The 26,918-nt window shown below is 40.2% G+C and overlaps 1 protein-coding gene across 17 annotated transcripts in view; it reads left to right on the plus strand.

Annotated features, from left to right (window-relative positions):
- The window catches only part of STIM1 (stromal interaction molecule 1), a 172,989-nt gene that overhangs the window by 105,892 nt on the left and 40,179 nt on the right, over nucleotides 1–26,918 (plus strand). For all 17 annotated transcript variants that reach the window (XM_001499852.7, XM_014741723.3, XM_070274560.1 and 14 more), the window contains one exon: nucleotides 8,490–8,604. In XM_001499852.7, the coding sequence (XP_001499902.2) occupies nucleotides 8,490–8,604 (115 nt within the window). The remainder of the gene's footprint in view (nucleotides 1–8,489; nucleotides 8,605–26,918) is intronic.

Consider the following 26,918-nt stretch of genomic DNA (forward strand, 5'->3'; position numbering starts at 1 on the left):
ATGCTGATGTCCTTCCCCTTTCAGGCAGATAGCCCTCCAGCTGGGAGCTTGGGGGAGAAGGAGCCTTGTGTTCTTGGCTGTACCAGCCTGGTGTGGAGTTTCTGTCTTACACATTTGGAAGAGGGGAGGGAGAGAGGGAGCAGGTGTTAGTTCAAATACTACAGACTCCCACTGTTCTTGCTGAGTTTTAGCAGATGTTTCTTCGTTTGCTGTATGCTCTTAGGACTATTTCCAGAGACTTTAATTGTTGCTTTTAAAAAATAATTTAAATTAAAAAAATTTCACCAAACAGTAGGTCCATGGAGCTTCTCACACTGTCTAGCCAGAAGTCCCCTCTAATTCTTCAATTTTTAAATGTTCTTACCCATAATGCATTCTGCCTATAGTGCTGTGTATTCATCCCATGTAAATGTGGCAATATTGACCCCAATTAAGAAGGTAATCCCTTTTCTCTCTGAAAATATTTTTAAATTAGTGATCTATTTCTATCCTCCTTTCGTAAGACAAAGACTCCCCAGCCAGTAGTCCTTGGCTAGCTTGGATACTTTGGTCCTGACAGTTTGCAAGCCTGAAGATTTCAGAGTTTCCCAGTCTTTGCCATACTGGCCAAGTACCTAATAAGGCTACAACCTTAGATGCTGTCTCTAGGATTTGACCTGTGTCATGTGTTCAGTGTCATAGTCTGAGGACAGTAAGGATGAATCCATGGCAAGGGCTGAGCTTTGTCACTGACCTCAGGGATTCTCTGTACCTGCATATGTGCTGGATGCTTGGATATATAGGAGTAAAAGGAAAGATGAAGTTGCTGCCCTGGAAGAAGTTCTTCTAGTGGTGGAAATAGCCAGGTAAATGGATGAAGATAGTAGAGTAGGATAAGTGAATACTGTGATGGAGTCACAGAAGAGGAAGATATAAGTTAGTTTTACACATATGCAGAGCTGCTGACATGTAATCTGGGTCTGAAGAAATGACTAGGAGTGATCAGAAGGAGGAGAGTGTTTTAGGTGAGGGGATAGCATGTGCAAAGACATTGGACTGGTGAAGAGCCTGGTACTTTCAGGGGATGTCAGGTAATTCATCATCATTGCAGATGAGAGGAAGTGGCAGTTGATATGGCAAAGAAGGCAGGTAGGGGCCAGCCCATACAGGGTCTTGCATAAGGTTGTAAAATTTCAACTTTAAACAGAGTTAAAGCTTTCAAAGTAAGAATCAGAGAGTAGAAAAGAAACACCTTAAAGGTCTGTAGATTACAGTGCCTTATCTTAGTTATCTCTAATGCTGATCTTGTCACATGGCCTTTATATAGCAAGGAAATATCTACCTTCTATCTCCTCTATAGATCTCCTTTACATATGAGAGATCAGTATCACTGTAATAGTGGGCTCCAGGACTGCACATTCTTAGTATCTTTATATTACAATATACTAATATTTAGGAGAGCTTAATTCACACATAGGGGAGCTTATTTTGTGCCAGGCACTATTCTAAGTTCTTTATATGAATTAACTCATTTATAATACTCTCAACATGGAGGGTATTCTGAAGTTTTATGCTACTCTTATCTCCATTTTACAAATGATGTGCATGATACACTGAAAGCAAGTGGTAGAACCAGGATTCAAACCTAGGCAGCCTGGCTCTAGAATTAGCTCTAAATCATCATGCTACACTGAATCCAAGCCAGTGTAACCCTGTGGCCCCTAGGTGAATATCTTTATTTTAGATTGGCTGACAATTTGGGGACTTTTTCTTTCTTCTGTATAGTAGACATAATATGTATTGACTAGCTGTTGTAAACTAACCACTCTGCTGGGTGTTGTAGGGCAAACTCAAGCGAGAGACACTCATTCAGTTATTTAATAACCACATACCCTGCTTTGTGCCAGGCCCTATGCTTGGGGGTGGGCTAAGGGAGCTAAATTAATTATTCATTTAGGTGTTCCAGAGAATTCGCAAGATGTTGGGGACAGAGATAAATGACAAATAAAATACAGTTTCTATATTTGAGTTGCTTAGGGAGAGAAAGAGGGGGTAATTAAATAGTAATTATGGTATAATGGGCTAAGTTCTGTCATAGATGCATACCCTGAGAACTGAGAGAACAAATAGGATAGGGCAATTAACTTGCCTGAGAGAAGTCTGGAAAACTTCAGAAAGGCAGTGACTTTTTCTTTAGCAGATAAAGAGTGGGAGAAAACATTTTATTTATTTATTTTATTTTATTTTTAAAGATTGGCACCTGAGCTAACAACTGTTGCCAATCATTTTTTTTTTTTTTTCTGCTTTTCTCCCCAAATCCCCCCAGTACATAGTTGTATATTTTAGTTGTGGATCCTTCTAGTTGTGGCATGTGGGATGCTGCCTCAGCGTGGCCCGATGAGCCATGCCATGTCTGCGCCCAGGATCTGAACCAGTGAAACCCCGGGCCGCTGAAGCGGAGCGTGCAAACGTAACCACTCGGCCACAGGGCCAGCCCCTGGAGATAACGTTTTAAATGGAGCATCTTGTGTAAAGGCTTAGAGGTATAAAAGAGCATGGTTTGTTCAAGGAGCCTGAAGGAGCTAGAGCAAACATTGGCAAACCTTTTCTATAAAGGGCCAGAGAGTTAATACTTTAGGCTTTACTGGCCATACAGTCTCTGTCACAACAACTCAGCTCTGCTTTTGTAGCATGAAAGCATCTATAGAGAGTACATAAATGAGTGAGTCTGGCTATGTTCCAATAAAACTTTATTTACAAAAAGAAACAGCAAGCTGGATGTGGCCCATGGCCATTATTTCCTGACTCCTGGTCTGGAGTCTAGGTATCTAGTAGGGAGGGAGAGTGGCCAGGAAGCTGATTGGGAAGTTAGTCTATGGGCCAGATTGTAAAAGGCCTTGAATGTAAGACCAAGAAGCTAAGGCTTTATCCTGTAGGTAGCGGGGAGCCATGAGAATTTAAGTAGGAGTGTTGGTATAGTTAGGCTTGTACTTTACCAAGGTCATTCTGGTGACTAGTGTGGACTGGCAGGAGTGAGACTAGATGTACAAAGGTGAGTGAGAAATGACTGTTCTCTCCCTGCCCTTGAGAAACAGCTTCTGATCTCAATGGGGACAGATACTTCACCACTGAGACATCCGTGTCCTAGCTCTCTGTATAAATGGCATTCAGAGCTGTTGTAGCTAAAATGCAGGTCCTTGCTAGATGTTCAAGAAGTGAACAAGACTTGGGAAGCTGCTCAGATCTGGGCATGAGTCTTATGGGTTCTAAATATTATGTGTCGGAGGAAGTAGTAATGGAGGTGGTGTGGTTTGGTTTGGGAGACATGGAAGATGGGCTTATTTTCTTGGGAATTCTAGAGAGATGTCTCTCCTCCTGTCTGCTTTCACCCACATCCCTTCTCTACAGCTTCACTTGGGATGGATTGCATGCTTTGTTCCAATGCCAGGGAGATCACTTTTCTGAGCTCATAGAGCTAAATATACCTAGTGACAGCTGGTCCCTTGGCTCTTCAGAGAGCTGTTGAGCTGCAGCTCTAGCTAGTGTTGTATTCTCTGTCATAAGGCAAGACTTTTAGGGAGCCCCCCTAGACCTTCCTAAGAGAAGAGCTGCTTGTTTGGAGTCTGAAATAGTAAATCTTTGTTGTGAGAGCCAACAGTCGCCTCTTTGGTTTTGTTGTGTTTTTGCTTTTTGTTCCTTTTAAACTTTGCCTTATATCAGATTTTAGCTATTAGCCAGATGTGGGACAGTGTTTAGAGTAATATGGGGTGATGCCTACCTCAAGTATATTGGACATGAGGATTCTCGTTCAGTACAACATTCTTGTATGCTGTGTTTATAGCTGGGTAACTGGGACCTTCCATCAGAGGGTATATGGTTTGGTAGGGAGATAGGCAGATAACAAGACTGATAAAGGTTACACAGGGGCTGTGGGAGCACAGAAGAGTCTCCTTTGATCAAGTAGCTTTTTCTCTCATTTTCATATCCTTACCTCACGCTCATTCTAGTTACAATCTCAGCTAACATTCGACTTGTGCTTTAAAACTTAGAGTGCTTTTGCGTACCTCAAGAATCACAAGCTCTGTGCCTCTGAGGGGCTGGGGGCATCATAACTGAGAAACGTGGGCTGTAGAAATGCATATGTGTAAATTAGTGAGTGGTGGGAGCTGTGGCAAACTAGAGAGCACATGCCTCTTCAGAAGGAGGCAGCTGCTGCTCAGCTCTGGCAGATTGTTGCCAGGTAGACATGAACCCAGGAGTGGTGCCAGGAGGTGGGGGCTTGAGGCCCTCGTTATCTCCCCTAGCACCAGCTCCCCTACCTCCAAACTGCCCCAAATATATACACATAGATATATATTTATTATATATATAATATTCTTTGATGTGGACAATTTTTTTCTTAATTTTAAGTAAAATGTGAATAAACACATCTTTGTGAGTGTTGCATTTTAAAATTAATTTGTAATGTACAATCTACATAAAAATAATGTGCTTGCTATGCAAACACAACCTCGTGACAAGTCCCTTAGCCATCACCCTCGCTTCCAATGAAATTGCAACCCGTAAGCCTCTCCTAAATGAAATTCTAAAGTTGTCACTGGGGTTCAGTGTCCTAGATCTTTAGTTTTTTTTTTTTTTAAGGTAGCCTGAAAAGCTGGGGTTTTTTTGAGATTTGATTTTTAATTATAGGTTCAATTTATAAAATGCTCTGAGGACTGTTAAAAGACAGGGAAAGGCAGTTTATGACTTCTGCAAACATGTCTCTTTAAATCCTTATCACACTCAAATGGGAGGGATAATTAACCCTCATTTTGAGAGGAAAACAGGCTCAGAGAGGCTAAGTAGCTTGCCCAAAGGTCACACAGGAAGTAAGGGTCTGTTTCTGTGGGTTCTGAACTCTTTGTAGTACACCGCCTCTCCTACTCTTAAGGCCTGATTGTTGCAGTCCCACTGCTTTGTTCTCTAGAGAGGTTCCGCTCAGCATCAGGCCCTTCCTTCAGGTAGAGCTTCTGTCAGCCCACATTCTTCAGTTGGCACCATCTTCTTGCGGGCCTTACTTTCTGACCCCACTCCTTCTTTGCATGCTTTGTGGCACCAGCAGTGCCTGTATGCAAGCCCCTGTGCAGAGCCTCCTTGCACTTTCTTCCCATGAGCTTCTCTGCTCTCCATATACCTCAGTGATCAGATTTGGCTATAAAAAGCAGTCTGTGTCTGTTGGTTCCCTATAAGCAGCTGGTATGTCTCATCAGATGGTTTCCTGGAGATAGCTGGTAATGGCAGAAAATCACCTTCCTTGGAGATTTTGGCGTTTCTGCTCCTAAGGCTTGTGTATGATAACGTGTTTCTCTAGTCGTAGATTAAGAGGGCCTGGATTTTAGCCTAGGAAAGCCAAAGTAGGATATACCTTAAAGGACCTGATGAATCAAAACTAAAAAATTATGAGAGTTACTGATTTGATGTCTTTAAAGTATAGCCAAAACCTGACAACTTCTCGTTACCCCATACTCCTAGCTTGTTTCAAGCCACTGTTAGCTCATGTGTAGATTATTGCGATGGCCACCTGACTGGGTTCCCTGCATCTGCCCGTGCCCTCCTGTAGTCTGCTTCTCAACACAGCATGCAGAGAAATCCTTTAAAAGAGGTCAATGTGAGTGTGTCACATCTGTGTTCAAATTTCTCCAGTAGCTTCCATCTCAGAGTAAAAGTCAAAGTCCATATATGGCTTACCAGGGCCCTTATGATCTGAACCCCTGCTGCTTCCCTGAGTTTATCTCCTGCTCGTCACCACCTCACTCATTTCTCTTCAGCCACACTGTCCTCCTTGCTATTCCTTGAACATACCGAGTATGTTCTTGCCTCAGGGCCTTTGCATTTGCTATTCCCTATTCTTAGGATACTCTTCTTTCAGTTATTCTGCTTGCCTTTCTCCAGCATCTCCTTCAGACATTTGTTTAAAAGTCACCTTCTTAATGAGACCTCCCTTGACTCCTGTAATTAAACTGACAAACCACTGATACCACTACCCTTGGCATTCCCTATTCCTCTTCCCTGCTTTAAAGAAATTATTGTCTCTCTCACCCAAATAAGGTGTTAGCTCAATGAGGACAAAGATTAGTATCTGTTTTGTTTACTATTTACTGCATTTCTAATGCCTGGAACTATACCTGGTACATGGAAATCTTATATTTGTTGAATAAATGAAATGAATGAATTTCTGCCCCCAGAAGTTGTGGCCAGAGGGCACAAAGAACTGTCAAACCTATGCCCTTGGGCACTGCTCTCCACTCCTCATCTCGCCAGAGGTCTTCCATATACCATTCTAGCCTCCGTGGAAGTGTGGCTGGGCCATACCTATACTCCACGTAGTAGAATTATTAGAGCTGCACTCCAAATATGTTGCCATTAGCCACATGTGGCCATTTAAATGTAAATGTAAATTAATTTAAAAAGAGTTTTAGTCATACTAGTCACATTATGAGTGCTCAATAGCCACATGTGCCTAGTGGTGACTGCTTGGACCAGACAGATACTGAACATTTCCACCATTGCAGAAAGTTGTATTGGACAGCGCTGTGTTATATTTGTGGACATTGTCAAGTTCCTTGTGCTCAGCAGCCTATACTCTCTCTAGGGTGAGAGTCCTCCAGTGTGGACTCTCTTCAGACTTCTCTCCTGAGTCATACAGCCCAGTGTCTTAATGTCTGCAAAACCCTGGGGAAGAAATCACCCCTTGATAATGGGTGTAGGGAATTTGGGACCATTCTGTCAACTATCTGTTCATTTAGTCACAACATTTACCGACATTACTCTGGGTCAGACCCTTTCCTGGACCCTGGGGATAATGAAAGATGGATAAAAAGTATTTCCTGAAAATCCTACTAAAATGTGTTCTTGTGAGAGTAGTGATCAGAATTCCATACTACTTTGATGTTTGATCTGTGGAAACCAGTGATGTGTTCAGTCTTGTACATACTAATGAGGTTAAGGATCAGACTGAATGGGAGTATCTGTGAAGTTAATCACCAGTTAAATTTCTAAAAGCTTTGATATCTTTTGTTTTTCTTTTTTGTTGTTGTTTTTGGTTTTTTTTGAGGAAGACTAGCCCTGAGCTAACATCTGCCAATCCTCCTCTTTTTGCTGAGGAAGACTGGCCCTGAGCTAACATCCGTGCCCATCTTCCTCTACTTTCTATGTGGGACCCCTACCACAGCATGGCGTGCCAAGCAGTGCCTTGTCTGCACCCGGGATTCAAACTGGTAAACCCTGGGCCGCTGAAGCGGAACGTGCGCACTTAACTTCTGCGCCACCAGGCTGGCCCCATGTTTTTGTTTTTTCTTATAAAATTATAGTATGAAAAAAAATCCATATAACTAAAGGACAGCATATGCAGAGCAGGGGGAAACTTTGGACTATAAAGTCAGATATCTTGGGTTAGAATGCTAACTCCATCACTTATTAGCTGTACATTGAGCAGATGTTTTACCTATCTAATGCTGCATAACAAACTTCCCCAAAACTTGGTGGCTTAAAACAGCAATATTTATTTTGACATGTATCTACAATCTGGGCATGGCTCAGCAGGGACAGCTCATCTGTGTCCACTTGGCATCACATGAAGAACCAAAAGCTGGGGGCTGGAATCATCTGAAGTCTCAGTCACTCACATGTCTGACTTCCGGGCCGGAAGACTTAAACAGCTGGGGCTGCTCAGTCATCTCTCTCGGTCTCCAGATAGTCTTTCCATGTGATCTCTCTCGCATGGTAGCTTCAAGGTGGCCAGGCTTCTTGCGTGTTGGCTCAGGGCTCCCAAGGCATGTGTCCCAAAAGGGAGAGAGCCAGGTGGAATCTGTATCGCTTTTTCTAATCTAGCCTTGGGAGTCCTTTGACATCACTGCTGCCACATTGTTTGTTAGAAGATGAGTCACTAATGTCAGTCTATATTCAAAGGGAGGAGAATTCACCTTTTGTGGGAGGATTGTCAAAGAATTGTGGACATATTTTAAAATTATCACAGCAAGTAATTTAACTTCTCTAAACTTAATGTGATTTCGGGGAAATTGTATAATCTTTGTGAGTGTTACTGTTCTCATTTGTAAAATGGGTGTGATAATTCATTGGATTAGATGGGAAAATATTGTGGAAGTTCTTGGAATGTTGCTTACTGTATAGATAAGTGCTCAAAAGTTGTTAGTTCTTCCTCCCTTTCCTTCTTCCCTCTTCCAGCTTACTGAATTTCAGTTAACTGTCATATATTATCTTCCCATAATTAAAAAAAAATATGAGGAAGGACTTTCTTATTCATGTTTATATTTTCAAGTGAAACATATAACAAGAAAAAGCAGTCTGCTTGGCAACTAGGATATATGCACATGGAAGGATACGTGAATGATGTGGTATACTCGTGCACTGGGTAGATAGGAAGTGCTGTGGATAGCTACGCGATCTGCGTGGAGATCTTGGTGGACTGGCTCCCAGGTATTTCTTGTGACTTGTGTACTTTTCCCTTGCAGTTCCTGAGGGAAGACCTCAATTACCATGACCCAACGGTGAAACACAGCACCTTCCATGGTGAGGATAAACTCATCAGCGTGGAGGACCTGTGGAAGGCATGGAAGTCTTCAGAAGGTAATAGGCAGCCTCGTTGTCAATCCTAGTTGCTGGAAGGTTTAGAGAAGAGAGAAGGGCCGGCCTGGGGGTGCAGTGGTTAAGTTTGCACATTCCACTTTGGCAGCCCGGGGTTTGTTGGTTTGCATCTGGGGTGTGGACATGGCACCGCTTGGCAAGCCATGCTGTGGCAGGCATCCCATCCCGTGTATAAAGTGGAGGAAGATGGGCATGGATGTTAGCTCAGGGCCAGTCTTCCTCAACAAAAAAAAAAAAAAGGAGAGGGGGAAGAATTGGCAGCAGATGTTAGCTCAGGGTTAATCTTCCTCAAAAAAAAAAAAAAAAAAAAAAGAAGAGAGAAGATGGGCGGCAACTTGGCCTTAAAAGGACATGAGTATAATAAAATGCTTAATGAAGAGCAAATTATTGAAATGGTTCTACATACAGTCACTGAATAAGACTGATAAAGTCACTGTGCTGGGGATGGGGGGAAGATGCTCTAGACAGAGTTGGAGTTGTTCTTCATTGGAAGTCTTATTGAATTCCATCCTATCCCTACCCCTCTCTTCACCAGCTCTCCCCACCTCCATCCCCATAGGAATCTCCCAGCTTTGGCTGCTTCATCTCCAGAGATAGGGAGCTTGCTGGCCTTTTAAGGCAGCCCCTTTCTTCTGTGGCTCCCCATTTGGTCCTCACTCCTCTGAGTCCTAGATGATTCAAAGATTAGGTAGAAGTACAGATGGACTCTCTTCTGAGTCTTCTCTTTTCCAGGTTCAATAGTGCTAGTTCTTTGAAGAAAACATTCTTTTTCAGCCTCCATCTCATCTTGGTTTCCTACCTGTGGACTCTTTTGTTAACGTCTTTCTTAGATCATGGCTCCTAGAGTTGGATGCAGACCCCCGGGGTGTGGTTTGATCAGCATAGAATTTAGCAGGACCATCAGCTTCTCAGTTCGGGACCTGTGCATCTTTTAATGCAACCTGATTAGATACTGGTGCCTCCAGCAGGCACATAACTCTGCTGACTCATGTTGAACTTATTAAATTAAAACTTTAGATCTTTTTCACTTGTAAAACTGCTAAACCATGACTACCGCTTTTTTCTGGAGCTTTCGCTTCAGAGTTCTGAGTGAAAGAGCATGTCTAATTGTGTGAGACTTGACAGAGAAGGGAAAAACAGTGCTTTAGTCCCCTCTCCTTTTGAATCTGTGGCTAAAACTTCCTTTGATACTAACATGATTGGAAGCAATCTCTTCCCAGGATCTCTTAGGGTAGGTCTTGATGCTAAGAAGGGTTAAACATAGGTGACCATCAGGGTCCCTGGTTTTGCAGATGAGGAATCTTAGGCCTAGATTTATAAAGATATTTGTTCATTGTCATGCTTTTAGGAAATAGCAGAGCCAGGACTTAGACCTGGGCCTTCTTCTTTCTTCTTTCTGCTTTTCTGTAACATCTTGGTTGAAAGCACTGGTCTGGTGATAGAGAAGACCAGTTTTTGTAGGAATGAGGCATTTTCTATTTTTGTTTAAATTACTACCTAGGATTATAGAATTTTAGATCTGGAAGGGATCACCTATAATGTAGATGGAGAACATTAGATTTGAAACAGAAAGACCTGGATTCTAATCCTGGTTCTAGGATGGACAGGCTGCTACTTCTTGTTAACTCTTATGTTTTATCAATTTAGAGGAAGCATAGGTTAGCTATATGATCAGCTTTCTGGAAATCTTTAGAAGCTGAGTTCCTTGTGGGTGCTTTTGTTTAGCAGCTCCTGAGCAACTCAGGCTGTCTCCTAATGAGAGATGAAGCACTGAAACGATCTTTGGAATTATACCAACACTGCCAGGAAAATTTTTTATCTGTACTGTTTAATTTTAGTTTTCTTCTTTTTGTGTAATAACATGAGGACATGGTGCCAGGGTTTTAAGAGTGTGTTTCATAAGTAGGAACTTAGAATGAAAGATGGCAGGGAGAGCATTCCTAGCCTTCTCTGAAAGCTCACATAGAAGTAGCTGGGAAGGGAAAGTGACCATGAGAGGGCAGAACAGAGGGTCTGAATCATAATACTAGAAAACAGCCCAAGACGATTTTCTGGTAAGAACTTTATTTCTGTACTCAGCAGCTATTTGGAACACTTCCAAGTGTGTTCTAAATGACAGGAAGATGGAAGACAAAGGAGTGAGTTTTGAGGAGTTGGTAGCCATTACTGATGAGCAGAGAAAAACATTTCAGTGCCCAGTGAGGTATCTTATAGCTAAGCTGAGAAGTGGTAAAATGTACCATGTTAGGATTTGTTCATTGTGTGCCAGGCCTGGTGGTTTGACAAACTGAAAGTAAGAATCATCTTGTACTATTTCTCCCAACCATTTGCTTCATTATTCAGAACAAGGACCCTAATCTCCCTGGAGTGATGATTTCCAGAGTTACAAAAAGCATGTAATATTCTGGCACTTGCTTAAACTGGCTGGTCTGAGTTTTGCTAGATGATGTAGATATCAGCAGTAGTCATTTGTGTTCAGAACATTAGCTGGCTAACGTCAGTACCATCTATGCGATTAATGTTGTTAACATTTTCTGACTAATGTTGGGAGCCAGTCTTTTCTCTGTGTTTTTTAGATTTTAGTAGAAAAGCCTGATAATTTATACATTAGCCAGCTCTGGACTTTAATAATAGAAACAACAACAACAACTCAGAAACTATTCTAATATTTATATAATGCTTAATATGGTCTAGGCACTGTTTTGAGTGCTTTACATATATCAACTCCTTTATTCTCATAAAACCTTATGAAGTATAAATGCTATGAGTGTCTGCATTTACAGATGAGGAAAATGAAGCATAGGGAGTGATTAAGTGAAATAATGCAATACAATTCTGTCACTAACTACCTAGAGTTAGTGCAGACTTTATAAGTAAAGGGCACAGTCCCCAACAAGACTACCTTCACTTTAGACACCAATCTAGCCATAAGCTCTGGATGTTCGCAGAACACTTGTGGTCTGACCAACTGAGCACAAAATCAGAGGCTCCCACTATCTGCTCAGGTTTGGTAATCTGCTAAATGACTCATGGAACTCAGGAAAGTGCTGTAATTATGATTACAATTTTATTTTAAAGGATAAAAATTAGGACCAGCCTAAAGAAAAGACCCATAGGGTGAGCTCTGGTAGGGTCCTGAATGTGGAGCTCCTGTGACCTGTCCCCATGAATCAGGACATAGCACCCTCCCAGCACATCAGTCATCAGTGTGTTTGCCAACCAGAAAGCTCAACATAGCTGTAGTGTCCAGAGTTTTTACTGGGGTCCAACTACACAGGCATGATTGATTGAATCATTGGGCACATGGTTGAACTTAATCACGAGTCCTCTTTTCCTCCCCAAAGGTTGGGCTGATATCACTTGGCTCAAAGCCCCAATCCTCTTGTCACATGGTTGGTTTTTCTGGTGAGCAGCCCCCATCCAGAGTCATCTCATTAGCATGAACTCAAGTGTAATCCAAGGAGCCCACCATGAATAACAAAGATACTTCTATTAACAGGGAAATTGACCTGAAGGCAAAGACCAGCCACTTTTTTTGTGTGTGTGTGAGGAAGATCAGCCCTGAGCTAACATCTGTGTCCATCTTCCTCTATTTTATGTACGATGCCGCCACAGTGTGGCTTGACTAGCAGTGCTAGGTCTGTGCCCGAGAGCTGAACCTGTGAACCCTGGGCTACCAAAGAGGAGCATGCAAACTTAACCACTACACCACCAGGCCAGCCCGCCTGAGCCAAATTCTTTATTACAGTAATTCCCCCTTATCCGCAAGAGATATGTTCCAAGACCCCTAGTGGATGCCTGAAATTGTAGATAGTAATGAACCCCATATATACTATGTTTTTTCCTATACATACATTCCTATGATAAAGTTTAATTTGTAAATTAGGCACTGGGGCTGGCCCCGTGGCCGAGTGGTTAAGTTCGCTTGCTCCGCTTGTGCAGCCCAGGGTCTCGCCGGTTCGGATCCTGGGCACGGACATGGCACCTCTCCTGAAGCCATGCTGAGACGGCATGCCACAACTGGAAGGACCCACAACTAAAAAAATATACAGCTATGTACTGGGGGGCTTTGGGGAGAAAAAGGAAAAAAAATTCTTTTTAAATTAGGCGCAGTAAGAGATTAACAGCAGTAACTAATAATAAAATGGAAAATGATAACAATATACTGTCATCATAGTGATGTGAATGTGGTCTCTCTGTTTCTCAGAATATCTTATTGTACTATACTTACCCTTCTTCTTGTGATAACATGCGATGATAGAATGCTTACATGGTGAGATGAAGTGAGGTGAATGACGTATGCTACTAATGGTAGTGTTTGGCTTCTATTGACCTTCGGACAGTATGTCAGAGGGAGGATCATCGAGCCATTATGTTGTTGATGGTTGGTTGTTAGGGGCAGATGATGTCTGCAATTGACCATGGGTAACTGAGACCACAGATAATGGGGGGCTACTGTATGCAGAATTAAATAAGTAAGGTAGAGCTGAACAAGTAGGGAGAGGAAGAATCAAGATCAAGGGCAACTCCAGAGATCCCAGTGGCAAGGACTAGGGGATTGGTCTTTTCTAATTGGCTAGTCTCAGATGTCTCAGCTTCATTCATTTTTCATCCCTAGGTGTCTTTGCTCAAGAATCAGAAACCGTGGAGGGAGAATTAGATTGGTATAGTTTGGATCACAGACTGCTGTAGGGTAGTGATAGTCAGAGGGTATGTGTGGGGGTTAGGGGTGCTGCAATTTCCCATCCCCCTAAGACCCTGTGAGGTAGGGGAGTGCCAGTTATTTAAAGGAAGAGATGCCAGGTGAACTTTGTAAAATTTTTGAGAAATAGAATTGTTGTTTGTGTATTTGATCCAGCAGTAACAGTAACAGTGCCCTTTGTAGTGAGAGGTGGTGGGAGGCACTGACCCAAGGGGATTCTCTTAAAGAGCACGGCTTCCATTCTTCTAAACAAAGTGCATCATTACTGTTTCCTCTCCCTTTTCCTGGACACAAGATTTTAAAAGATGCTCTTTGCCAAACAAAGCATATTTCTTAAGTAATAATTTCTTTCCCCATTTTTATGGATCAAAGAGATTCCAGCTAAAAGCAAAAGAACCTGGTATTCTAGTGTCGCTCTGAACTTTGTCTTGGGAAAATGTTTATTTTATACTGCGCTTTTGGAAATAATGAAGTAAGCTCACACATCTCCAATTCTGTCTCTATTCTTCGTACGACAGGATTTTTCATAGGAGCAGTGGAGCAGTACTGGAGAACCAGGAGGCTTTTAGAGAGAGAACCAGTGGGAACTGGCCTCTCTCTGTTGACATAACACTGGGTTGCGTTGGACTTCTGTCTAAACCATTTCAAAAGTCAGATCAATATAAAGGAGTTGGCGTTCCCTTTTTGCTTTTATATAAACCCAATGAGAGAAATGTTTATTCTGTTCTTTTAACTATTTACTTTGCCAAGTGAATCTTCAAGTCATTTAGTTAAATACCTCAGCCATTAGTTGTTGCTACGTTTTCTGGGAGAGAGATACAATTGGCTTTTTCTTTCTCTTACGTTCTTTCATATATAAATACAGAATGACTGTGCTAAGTGTTAAATCACTGCATCCATGTTAGTTTTTTATCGGAAGAAAATTAATGCTTATCACAGTCATTTTCTATTTGTATTAAATAGCTACTTGAGGGTAAAATGTCTTACTTATATCCCCATTTAATAAAGGAAATTGAGCATCTCTCACCTCTATCTGTTACCAAGTCCTGAGAATTCTACCTCTTAAATAGATTTTATGTGCATCTCCTATGATAACTGCCTTAGCTTAACTTCCTCCTTTGAAAGAAATTTATTGAATTGTAGTTGACAATACAGTAAGGTGTAAATATTTAAAGTGTACAAGTGTTGAAGTTTTTTTGTTTTTTAAAGATTGGCACCTGGGCTAACAACTGTTGCCAATCTTTTTTTTTTTTCCTGCTTTATCTCCCCCAACCCCCCCTGTACATAGTTGTATATCTTAGTTGCAGGTCCTTCTAGTTGTGGGATGTGGGATGCCACCTCAACGTGGCCTGACGAGCGGTGCCATGTCCGCGCCCAGGATCTGAACCCTGGGCCACTGCAGCGGAGCGCGTGAACTTAACCACTAGGCCACAGAGCCGGCCCCAAGTTTTGAAGTTTTGACACATGTGTACAACTGTGAAACTATCACTGCAATCAAGATAGTGAATATATTCATCACCCCTAAAAGTTTTGTCACAGCCCTTTGTGATTTCTTCCCCTCTCCCTCCAGACAACTTCTGATCTGCTTTTAGCCACTATAAGTTAGCTTGTATTTTATAGAGTTTTATATAAATAGAATCATATAATATGTACTTAAAAAAAGCTGGCTTTGGGGCCGGTGCGGTGGCGTAGTGGTTAAGTTTGCATGCTTCACTTTGGTGGCCCTGGGTTTGTGGGTTCAGATACTGGGCACAGACCTATGCAGTGCTCATCAAGCCATGCTGTGGTGGTGTCCCACATACAAAGTAGAAGAAGATTGACACAGATGTTAGCTCAGGGGCAATGTTCTTCAGGCATGCACACAAAATATCTGGCTTCTTTCACTCAGCATAATTATTTTGAGATTCATTCATGTTGTTGCATATATACAAATAGTTCATTTATTTTTATTGCTGAGTAATATTCCATTGTATAGATATACCACAATTTATTTATCCATTCATCTGCTTATAGACATTTGAGTTTCCAGGTTTTGGCTATTACAAATAAAGCTTCTATAAACATTCATGTACAAGTCTTTGTATGGACATATATTTTTTTTCTCTTAGGTAAATGCCTAGGAGTGGAAGGGCTAGATTGTATGGTAGGTGTATATTTTTAAGAAACTGTCAAACTGTTTTGCCAAGTAGTTGTATCATTTTACATTCCCACCAACTGTGTATGAGACTTTCAGTTGCTCCACATCCTCGTCAGCACTTGATGTGCTCAGTCTTTTTAATTTTAGCCATTCTAATAGTGTAGTGGTATCTCATAGTGGTTTTATTTTGCATTTACGTGATGACTAATGATGTTGGGCATTTTTTTATGTGTTTATGTTGCCATTCATATATCTGCTCTGGTAGATTATCTGTCCAAATCTTTTTAATTGGGTTTGTTTTCTTATTATTGAGTTTTGGGAGTTCTTTATATATTCTGGATATAAATCCTTTATGAGAGATGTGCTTTGCAAAGATTTTCTCCCAGTCTGTGGCTTGTCTTATTCTCTTAGCAGTGTCTTTTGTAGAACAGAAAGTTTTAAATTTTTCTGAAGTCTTTTATCAATTTGTTCTCTTACGGATCATGTTTTTGGTGTCATATGTAAGAAATCTTTGCCTGACCAAGGCTTACACAAACATTTTCTCCTATGTTTCCTTTTAGAAGTTTTACATTTTATACTTTTAGATTTTACGTTTAGGCCTATGATCTGTTTTATATTAATTTTTGTATATGGTGTTAAGTATGGATCCCCATTTTTTTGTGTGCTTACAGATATCCCAATTGTTCTAGAATGATTTGTTGAAAGTTTTGTTCTTTCTCCACTGTGTTGCCTTGGACCTTTTCTCAGAAATCAATTGTCTGTATAAATATGCATTTATTTCTGGACATTCTATTCTAATCCACTGATCTGTTTGTCTGCCTTTATGCCAATACCATGCTATTTTGATTACAATAGTCATATACAGTTCTTTCAGTTGGGTAGTGTTAGCCCTCCAACTTTATGGTTTTTTTTCAAAGTTGTTTTGGCTGTCTGTCCTTGAATTAGCTCTTGTGGAAGTCCTTAATTTCTACAAGACAGCCTACTGGGATTTGATTTGGATTGCATTAAATCTGTATATTAGTTTGAGAGAACTGACATGTTAACAACATCGAGTTTCTGACCCATGAATAAGGTACATCTCTCCATTTGTTTGGGAGATATGCTTTCTTTCAGTAATATTTTGTAGTCTTTGTGTAGAGGTCTTTCATATCTTTTGTCAGATTTATCTCTAAGTATTTCATAGGTTTTGATTTACTATTAACTATTTACTATGGTAAATAGTACTTTTTAAAATGGTGGTGAAATATGCATAACATAAAATTTACCATGTAAATGGTATTTAAAAAATGTAATTCCTGATTTTTGTGATATATGGAAATATGATTGATTTTTATATATTGATCTTGTATTCTGCAACCTTGCTAAACTTACTTATTAGTAGGATGCCATCAGATTTTCAACTTAGACAGTCATGTCTACTAGTAAATAAAGTTTAACTTTTTTCTTCTCCAATTTGAATGCCCTTTAAAAATCTTTTTCTTGTCAGATTGCCCTGGTTAGTTTCTCCAGGACAGTGTTGAAGGGAACTGGAAGAACAGACATCTTTGTCTTATTTCTGATCTTAGAGGGAAAGTGTTCAGTCTTTCACCATTAAATATAACATTAACTGTGGGTTTTTTGTAAAAGCCGTTTATCAGATCGAGGAAACTTCTTTATTTTCCTAGTTTGCTGAGAGCTTTGATGAGGAATGGATGTTGGGTTTTATCAAATGAGTTTTCTGTGTATATTGAGATGATTGCCTGTTTTTTCTAGTTTTCTTTGCTAATACAGTGAATTATATTGACTGATTTTTGAATGTTAAACCAACCCTTCATTCTTGGGGTAAACTTTACTTGGTCATGATGGATTCTCCTTTTATTATGTGGTTGAATTCTATTTGAAATTTGGTTTCAATTTTTGAATCTTTGTTAATGAGGGATATTGGTTTGTAGTTTTCTTGTCTTGTAGTATTTTTGTTTTTGTTATCAGGATAATGCTGGCCTCATTGAATGATTGGGAAGTATTCTTTAATTTTTCAGAAGAGTTTATGTAGAATTTTTATTATTTTTTCTTACATATTTGGTAGAATTTGCCAATAGAGCCATTTGAGCCTGAAGTTTTCTTTGTGGTAAGGTTTTAAACTAAAGTGTCAATTTCTTTAATTGGTATTGCACTATTTATGTTATTTACTTCTTCTTGAGTGAATTTTGTGGTTTGTTTCTTCAAGGAATTCGTTCATTTAATTAAGTTGTCAAATTTACTTGCATACATTTGTTCATAACCTTCCCTTATTATTCTTTTAATATATCTTAAATCCGTAATGATGTCTCATTCCTGGTATTGGTAATTTGTGTCTTCTCTTTCTTTTAACTGATCAGTCTTGTTAGATTTATTAATTTTATCGATCTTCTCAAAGAACCAGTGTTTGCTTTCAAGAATTTTCTTTATTTTTATCTATTTCATTGACTCTTACTTTGGTATTTATTTTTTTTCTTCTGCTTACTTTGAGTTTAATTTCCTCTTCCTTTCTAGTCTGTTAAAGTGGAAGCTAAGGATATTGATTTGAGACCTTTCTTTTTCTTCTAATATAGGCATTTAGTGCTATAAATTTACACTAAAGTACTGCTTTAGCAGGATTTCAGAAATTCTGGTATGCTGTGGTTTTTTGCTTTTTTCCATCTGACTTATTGGTGGCATAGACAGAGTAAAAATACCTAATATGAAAACACAACTGATGGTAAATGCTTATTCTCACTTTTTTTGTCTCCTATAGTCTTCACTAACTTAGTATCCTTTAATAATGTGTTCCAATTTAAGGGATTATTCTTGCACTGGAAATACATACCTCTGAAATCTGTCATATATTACATTCATCTAGTATTGGTTATTCACTATGACTTGTTTTGTTTTTACATTCATTCACCTCAGAATTCTTTCTTATTCTTTTCTGATATCTTCTTTGATTCATGAGCTATTGAGAAGCATATTATTTAGTTTCCAGATATTGGGGATTTTCCAGAGATTTTTGTGTTACTGATTTCCAGTTTAATTCCGTGTGGTCTGAGAACATTCTTTGTATGGCTTGAATCCTTTAAAATATTTTAAGATTTTTTTTTATCCTCAAACATGTTCTATCTTGGTAAATGTTCCATGTACACTTGGCTGTTGTTGGGTGGAATGTTATATAAAATGTCAGTCAGGCCATGGCAGTTGATGCTGTTGTTCAAGTCTACTATATCTTTGCTGATTTTCTGCCTACTTGTTCTATCAATTATTGAGAGAGGAGTATTTAAATTTCCAACTATAATTGTGGATTTGCCTATTTCTCTTTGCAATTAATTCTGTGAGTTTTTGCTTTGTGTATTTTAAAGGTTTGCTACTAGGTGCATATAGATTTAAGATTGTTATGTTTTCTTAACTGACGTCTTTATTATTATGAAATGACCTTCTTGATCCCTGTTAATATTCTTTGCTCTAAAATCTACTCTGATGTTAATATAGCTTTCTTTTGAGTATTGTTCATTTCTTTTTCCATTTATTTATTTTTAAACTATTTGTGTTATATTTAAAATGCATTTTTCCCCTGCTTTTTCTCCCCAAATCCCCCCAGTACATAGTTGTTTATTTTAGTTGTGGGTCCTTCCAGTTGTGGCATGTGGGACGCTGCCTCAACGTGGCCCAACAAGTGGTGCCATGTCTGCACCCAGGATCCAAACCGGCGAAACCCTGAGCTGCCAAAGTGGAGTGTGGGAACTTAACCACTTGGCCACAGGGCCGGCCCCTAAAATGCGTTTGTTATAGACAGCATATGGTTGAGTCTTATTTATTTACTTTTTTGCAATCTGACAGTCTCTGTCTTTTAATTGGGGGTGTTAAGACCATTTACATGTAATGTGTTTATTAATATGGTTAGATTTGACTCCATTATCTTACTGTTTCTGTTTTTCCCATCTGTTTTTTGTTCCCTTATCCTCTTTTTCTGCCTTCTTTTGGATTAAGAGTATTTTTTATGATTCCATTTTATCTTCTTTATTGGCTTAACTCTTTGTTTTGTTATTTTGGTAGTAGCTTTAGGAGATAAAATATGCATCTTTAACTTATCACAGTCTACTTTCAAGAGATTTTATTATACCTTGTCATATATGGTATAAGAACCCTATAATAGTGTATTTCCGTTTCTGCCATTTCAACCTTAATTCTACTCTCTGCACTGTGCCCTGGAAATTCTCTCAAGCCATAACTGGGATGGTTGTATGACTTGCCTCATTTGTTTACCATCTCTCAAAGATCACTGTCCGTTGTAGGGTGATGTACAGTATCTTGAAAACCATTGTTTCATATACTTCGTCTTTTTTTTTCTGTTGTTTCAGGAGGCAGGGTAAATTCTATCCCTGTACCTTCATCTTGGCCTGAAGTAGAAGTCTCAGCTTAATCATCTTTTGCTTGGACGCTTTCATACTGTTCTTCTTGGCCCAGTCTAGCTCTACTGCAGTCTGTCCTTCATTTGGTTCCAGGTAGATCTTTCTAAAATAAATCTCTGACCAGGTCTCTGCTTACATTTTTCAGTGTCTTCCCCACTTTAAAAAAAAAAAGATGAATCAGACATGCTAGGACATCAAATTTCTGGATGGAAGAAATATTCTTAAATGGAACCTGGACAAATAAAGATATTGCTAAAAATGTTACAAATAAGTTCCTGTGTAATCATATTTAGTAATCATGTGTTATTTTGAGAAGATAAATATTGACTTTTCTATTGGTCAGGTAACACTTGAGTTTGTGTAGAACTAGTAGTAAGCTTAAATCACAACTGCTATCTTATTTGGGACTCAACAAAATAAGGTACTGAGGGCTCAGTAGTTGCTGACACAAGAAATTATTATAGAAAATGGCACTGATTCTTTTTATCTTTATCTGTGAGGTGTTAGATGGATCAAAATTAAATGTCCATTTGTAATCTCAAATGAGTTACGTCAGTTAAGAAGGAAAGATCAATATGTACATGTAAATAAAAATCTGGTTATTTTCTTTTACATCCTGAGTTTCTTTATATTTTAATGCTGTGCTTCTCTGTCATTCCTTATTTACCTCTGTGGTATTGGCCCGAAAAGGTACTTTTTCTCTTCTACAATCTGTGCAAACATGGCTGCATTAAAAAAATAAATTAATTGAGTACCTTTTCTGTACCACCAGACATTGTGCTTGATTAGTTTAGTATACCAGGCACATGCTTATTTCTGGGATCCACCTATTTTTAAATTTTCTACTGCTCTTCATCACATCTCCTTGTCTGTAGCTCTACTGATTTACCTGAAGTTACTAGAATATGTCACTCTGTTTTATCGATGCTTTCATATATGCTGTTCTGTCTTTCCTTTTTCTTGATCTGGTTAAATCCTACTTGACAATCAAGACTCAACTTAACTATCCTCTGTTTTAGGAAATCTTCCCTGGAAACCACAGGCTAGGTTGGGTGCCTTCTGCTGAGTTCCCACAGCCTCTTAGGCTTATCTCATCACAGCACTTAGCACACTAATTGCAATGATCTGTTCCCCATCTGTTTTCCCACCAGACTGCTTGAGGGCATTATCTTATATGATTCTATATCTTAGCACTTAACACAGGACTTGGCCCAGAGAAGGCATGAGGAAGACAAAAGTGTGCCCTTGGATCTGCCAGTGTATGATCTTATGCAAGTTGTTTGGCTCATTCAACATTCCAATCTAGGTTCTCTTACTACTTTGCAGCCATGTTGCTGGTCTTTCTCTACCTGCCTCTCTGCTAGCCATGTAGTTGCTCTAGAGGTGATCTTCAATAGTAGGTCCTGTTGGGCCCTGGGACACCTGGCTTTTGCCAGGTAGCCTAGTGGGTTTGTCACATGAGGCCTAGGCAAATGGGTCAGATTCTTTTTGCAATGATGGTTTAGGGCTTGATATTAACATCATATTAGAAAACTAAGACCTCTGCCTGGCTCTAGGTGCAGATGAAAAACTGCTAGTGAGAGCAGAAGGAAACCACTCAGAGAGAGGCTACAGGTCTAGGCTACAGATTATCCTTAGAGAAGGCCTCTTTGGTAAGATTCTGTAGCTATATTGGAGTGCTCTCTATCCTGAGTAACTGGATAAGAGGCTAGGCTTTGTGATGCCTTTTCTGACTCACTGGCAATGAGTCACTCCTTTCTCTGTGTCCCCACATCACCCCAAATATTCCTCTGACCTAGCACTGTCACACTATATTTTACTCATTTATTTTCTTGTATGTCTCCCTCTCTAGAAGAGAGCCTTTATGGTGAATATCATGCAGATTGATCTCTGTATTTAGTAACTCACCCAGGACCTACTAGAGTAGAAGCCAATGAAGGCTTGGCAAATGAATGAATAAATGAATGGTGATAATAATAATAGCTAATATTTGTTTAGCACTTACTGTATACTAGGGGCTTCCCATATCTTCACTACACACTTATGATGTGAGAACTCTGATTCTCACCATTTTACAGGTGACAAAATGAGGCACAGAAAGGTTAAGTAATTTGCCCATGGTTTTATATCTAGTAAGAGGCACATCCTAGATTAAAACCAAGGCACTTGGTTCCAAAACCTAGATTCCTAACCACTGTGCTACATGTGACTGGCTGACCAAAAGGCTGACTGAAGGCTGACCGAGTGACCAATGAACTGACTAATAGCTGTGTAAAGGAGAGGCAAAGAAGGTACTGGCAACCTTCCTGCCAGACATTATTCTTTTGGGATGTGGGTGGGAAACCACAGAAGTAAGTGAGGGCTTCATCTGGAGGCACCACGGCTCCATTAGAAGAAAGAGATAACTGACTCAAAAGCTCATTTCTTACTATTTATTCTTTGTCTGGCAAGAGAAAAGATTGGCCAAGGCCAAGCATCTGTCTGGGTATATCCCTGGAGGTATTGCTATAGCTCAAGTGCTGGGGAATAATCCTTACTGTTCCATCTGCCTGGAATGACTTTCACCCAAATATTCACTTGGCTCACACCTTCATTTCATTTTCTGCTCAGATGTCACCTCATCACAGAAGCCTTCCCTGCTCTGATCTAACACTACTCTTTATCCTCTTACCCTGCTTTATTTTTCTTCATTGTAGTTATCAGTACCCAACATATCATTATGTGTTTGTAGTCTTTTTCTTTGTCTCTCTCCAGGAGAATGCAAGCATCAGGGATCTGTGACTCTATTTTGTGTACTCTTGTGTCCCTAGCTCCTAGAGCAGTGCCTGGCAAGTAGTAGGTGCTCAATAAATGTTTTTTTCCCTCTAGTGAATAAATGATTTTGGAGTTTGAGACCACCTTTCAAGGACTTTCAAAAGTCCTTTCAAGGACTTTTATCACATGGCCTCAGCAATGCCTCACTCTCCTTGTCCCTGTATGTAACCCTTGGAGTCCAGACAAACTGGAGTCAGTGTTCTCTGAACAGGCCCCACACTTTCTAGTTCTGTGTCTTTGCTCATGTTTCTTTCCTCTGGTGGGCCTGCATCTCTGTCCACCCAGATTCTGGCCAGTCCCCAACACTATCCATTTTTAAATGAATATACATATATATATATGAAGAAACAATTACTATTGTGTTTGTATTAAATCCTAGGCATTTTCAAACATGAACTCATTCAATTCAGCAAGTCTGGGAGACAGGGATCACTAGACTGTGGGCTACATGGGTGTAGGGATCTCTGTCTCAGTCACTGCTTTGTTCCCAGTGTCTGGCACAAAGTCGTACAAAATAAATGTTTTGAATGACTGAGTGAATATTTTATAGAAGGGGAAATGAAGTTCAGAATGGTTAAGTGATTTCCCCAAGTTGGTCCATGGCAGATAGGATAGAAATCAAGGTCTTGCAGCTTCAAATCTAGTGCTTTTTCTAATATATTCTACAATAAAAATCCGGTGTTCTAAAATGCCCAGGGCAATCCTGAGTAACTTAGTTTTTTATGGTTATCTCAGAATAAAACAAGAGGTTTTATTCATTTTAAATAAAAATCTTTCTCAAATGGGAAAGTCCCCTTCCTATCTATGAAACGTAGTATGGAGGCCAGGATATATCTTTACTATCTGAGAAGCTAAATAAACATCAATTTCTGGGATTCTCTGCTGATGCATAAGATAAGTGCTTTTTTTAAAAAAAAAATTCCCCCCTTTCTCTAAGAAATTGGTGGAGGAGGGGCCGGCCCAGTGGCGCAGCAGTTAAGTGCACATGTTCTGCTTCGGCGGCCCAGGGTTCACCAGTTGGGATCCCAGGTGAGGACATGGCACCGCTTGGCAAGCCATGCTGTGGTAGGTGTCCCACATATAAAAAGTAGAGGAAGATGGGCATGCATGTTAGCTCAGGGCCAGTCTTCCTCAGTAAAAAGAGGAGGATTGGCAGCAGTTAGCTCAGGGCTAATCTTCCTCAAAAAAAAAAAAAAGAAATTGGTGGAGGAGAGTGATGCTGTTAGTGAGAAAGCATAATGTAAATACTGATGGGATGTACAAGTGATCCAGGAGCTACAGATTGCTATCATTTATTCATTCATTCATTTATATTGATTCTTTTGTGCATTCCAGTAAATTTTATAGAAGACTTAGAATGATCCAGCCCTGTGTTAGACACTGGGCAATAAATAAATGTTCCCTAACACCAAATTGCTTCTAGTATAATGGAGAAGAGAGATATGTGACTAAATAATAACAATATAACATACATGTTAAACAAGAAGTCTGTATAAGGTGCTGAGTAAGCAGAGAAAGGAGAGCTAGTACTTATTTTGAAGGTTTTAGAAGAGGGGATTTTGAAGTGGGCTCCAAAGAGTGTTAGTAAGCAATGAGGTAGAGCTGGGTTTTAAGGATTAGTTGGTGTTTAGCAGGCCAAGAAGAGGGAAAAGAGCTTTTCTGGAAATATCAAATACCTGGAAATCTGATAGCAATGTTCAAGGGTGAATAAATATAGTGTGCGAGATACTGATTCTAAATGAAGACGGCGAAGTTAAGGGCTACAGCAGAGGCAGCCTCCAGGGCAAAGCTGTGAAGCTTAGGTCATCTGTGTTGGGATGTTAGCCTCTTAGTCCAGTGATTTCCAACTGCACAAGACAATCAACTGGATGCCACAAGAAAATGCTAGAGCTTGTATTTATATTGCATTTATTTTTGTCTCATTAATTTTTATGTATGTTTTACAATATATTTGATGCCAGTACATGAATCTAACTTATAAACGGATATTCATGTATTGGCAATACGTGCTTAAAATTTTTTTACAGGTAGATTATGTCATTAAAAAGGTTGGAGACTACAAAGTTAGTCACCTTGTTCATTTCTTTTATGAAGGACTACTTGTTGAGGAAAACTCCGGGGGTTGGTCTTCTCTGATTCTGTGTAGTATTGTCTGTCATTTTGCCCAGAGATGTCGTCTTTGATTTCTCTAGGGGCTGCAGGGACAGGCTCGGGGGATGAGGCACTCATAAATTTAGAGGACTGTCTCTTGCTTGTATGTCCTCCTGGGATTTGTCCACGTGAGTCATTTGGAGCCTGTGTCTATGCTAAGCTCTCCTTGCCACATTTTGTAGCCTTTCACTGACAGCCACAGCCCTCTATACTTGCTGTTACTTTCTTCCTCTCTTTGGCCGAGGGAGTCTTCCCATTTTCTCTTTTGGAATGAGAAAGCAGAACAAAACATTTAACTTTTAGGTACTTGAACCTTAGAGTCGAGAGGCCCTGATATCTCACCATGGTTGTTGAGTGAGATATTCACCCTGGGACACAGAATTGCTGTCTGACAAGGATGCAGCTCATTCTGGCTTATTCTATTCAGACTGCAGTTCCACTGGGTGGGCAACACAATGCTGCCAAGCCCTACCTACGTAGGGCATCCGTCTAGGTAACAGAATGATATGTAGAGCACAAAAAACAAAAAACAACAGCCTCGAGGTTTGTCCTGACATGCTGAAGCCATTATCCTTTTTCCCACAGCTTAGCTATGTAGGGACTGAATGTGTTCAGAGTCCATCCTTGCTGGGATGCAGTGGCCCCCTTATAGACCCTCTGCCTCACTTAATGTAGTGTTTAGAGCAGTGGTTCTCAGCCAGGGGCAGTTTTGTCCCCAGGGGACACTTGACAGTATCTGGAGACATTTTTGATTGTCAAGACTGGCAGCATGCTACTGGCATCCAGTGAGTAGATGCCAGGGATATTGTTAAACATTCTACAATGCACAAGACAGCCCCCAACAACAAAAAAATTATCCTGTCCAAAATGTCAATGGTGCAGAAACTGAGAAAGCCTAGTCTAGAGTGACTCCTGCCTGCCTCCACTGCAGTGTAGGGTGCAGATAGAGAAGTTCCTATGTGCCAAGGGTCTATGCTCAGGCTTGTATCAAGGTATCCTCCCAGTAGACAAAAGGCCCTTGTAGCACCACTAGCCTCAGGCCTTTCCAGGATCAAAAAAGTAACCTTCTTTCCACTCCACAGGTGAAACAGAAAGGCCCCTTTGTGCTGGATGAGGCAGAGCTCCCTTGGCAGCAGGGGCAGGAGTGCATTGTTCTCCACTTTACGGGTTAGAACTTGTCTGTCTGCCTCATATCTGTGTGTCACTCTAGAACACCTTCATTACCTGACACTCCAGACCACGGTAAATGATCACATTTGTAATGTATGTGATTATATATTCATTTTCAGGATAAAAGGCCAATGCATTCTACTTTCCTCGACGCTTCTTTAACCCCAGCTCTGTCATCCCCCCTTTCCCAAATCCTAGGATTTGATTATATCTCTTAGAAATTAATTTCTCTCTTCCCTCCAATGTATTCTAGTCTGGGAATTAGAAATTTAGCCAAGCAGGACTAAGCGCCCTTCACCCAAGCCGCCAGGATCTCGTCTTCTAGGATAAAGTCTGAGTGCACTAGACCGTTCCCCTCTCACCTGCTGGCGTCTGCAAGTAGTTTAATCTACCTCCAGAGTCTCTTAGCTTCAGAACTTTCCTCCACAGCTTCTTGAGGACATCGAGAGATTGGAGCATTTTTGCCTTCAACTTTGTTTCATTCAGGATGTCTTTCTGAGAGTCTGCTTTGCACCGTGTGCTGGGCTCCACTGTGTGGGCAGTAGGAGAATGAAGGGACAAGGCCCAGCCTTCCAACTTCTCTAGCTTATGTGAGAGTGACAGAAGCAACCTAAGATCTGAGGTGCGCCTACCAGAGGCATGCCTGTTTTTTGAGAAGCATTTCAAAAGTTAACCGTCTGCATAAGTTGTATGTTTGTCTAAGGAGATTGTTGTTGTTTGGAGGACCACAATCAGAACATTTCTGAGCTCCTCATTTAGGGTAGTTACTTTTTGAGTAAATTCTTATTGATGCCACTGTATATGAAGCTCTATTCTAGAGACACTGGAGCAAGCAAAAATGAATAGGCCATCGTCCATACCGTCAATGTTTCCTGACTATTAAAGGAAAATTATACAGTATTCTGATGAAAGACAGCTTTTG

This window comes from Equus caballus, chromosome 7 (genome assembly GCF_041296265.1).
Source record: "Equus caballus isolate H_3958 breed thoroughbred chromosome 7, TB-T2T, whole genome shotgun sequence".
NCBI lineage: Eukaryota > Metazoa > Chordata > Mammalia > Perissodactyla > Equidae > Equus > Equus caballus.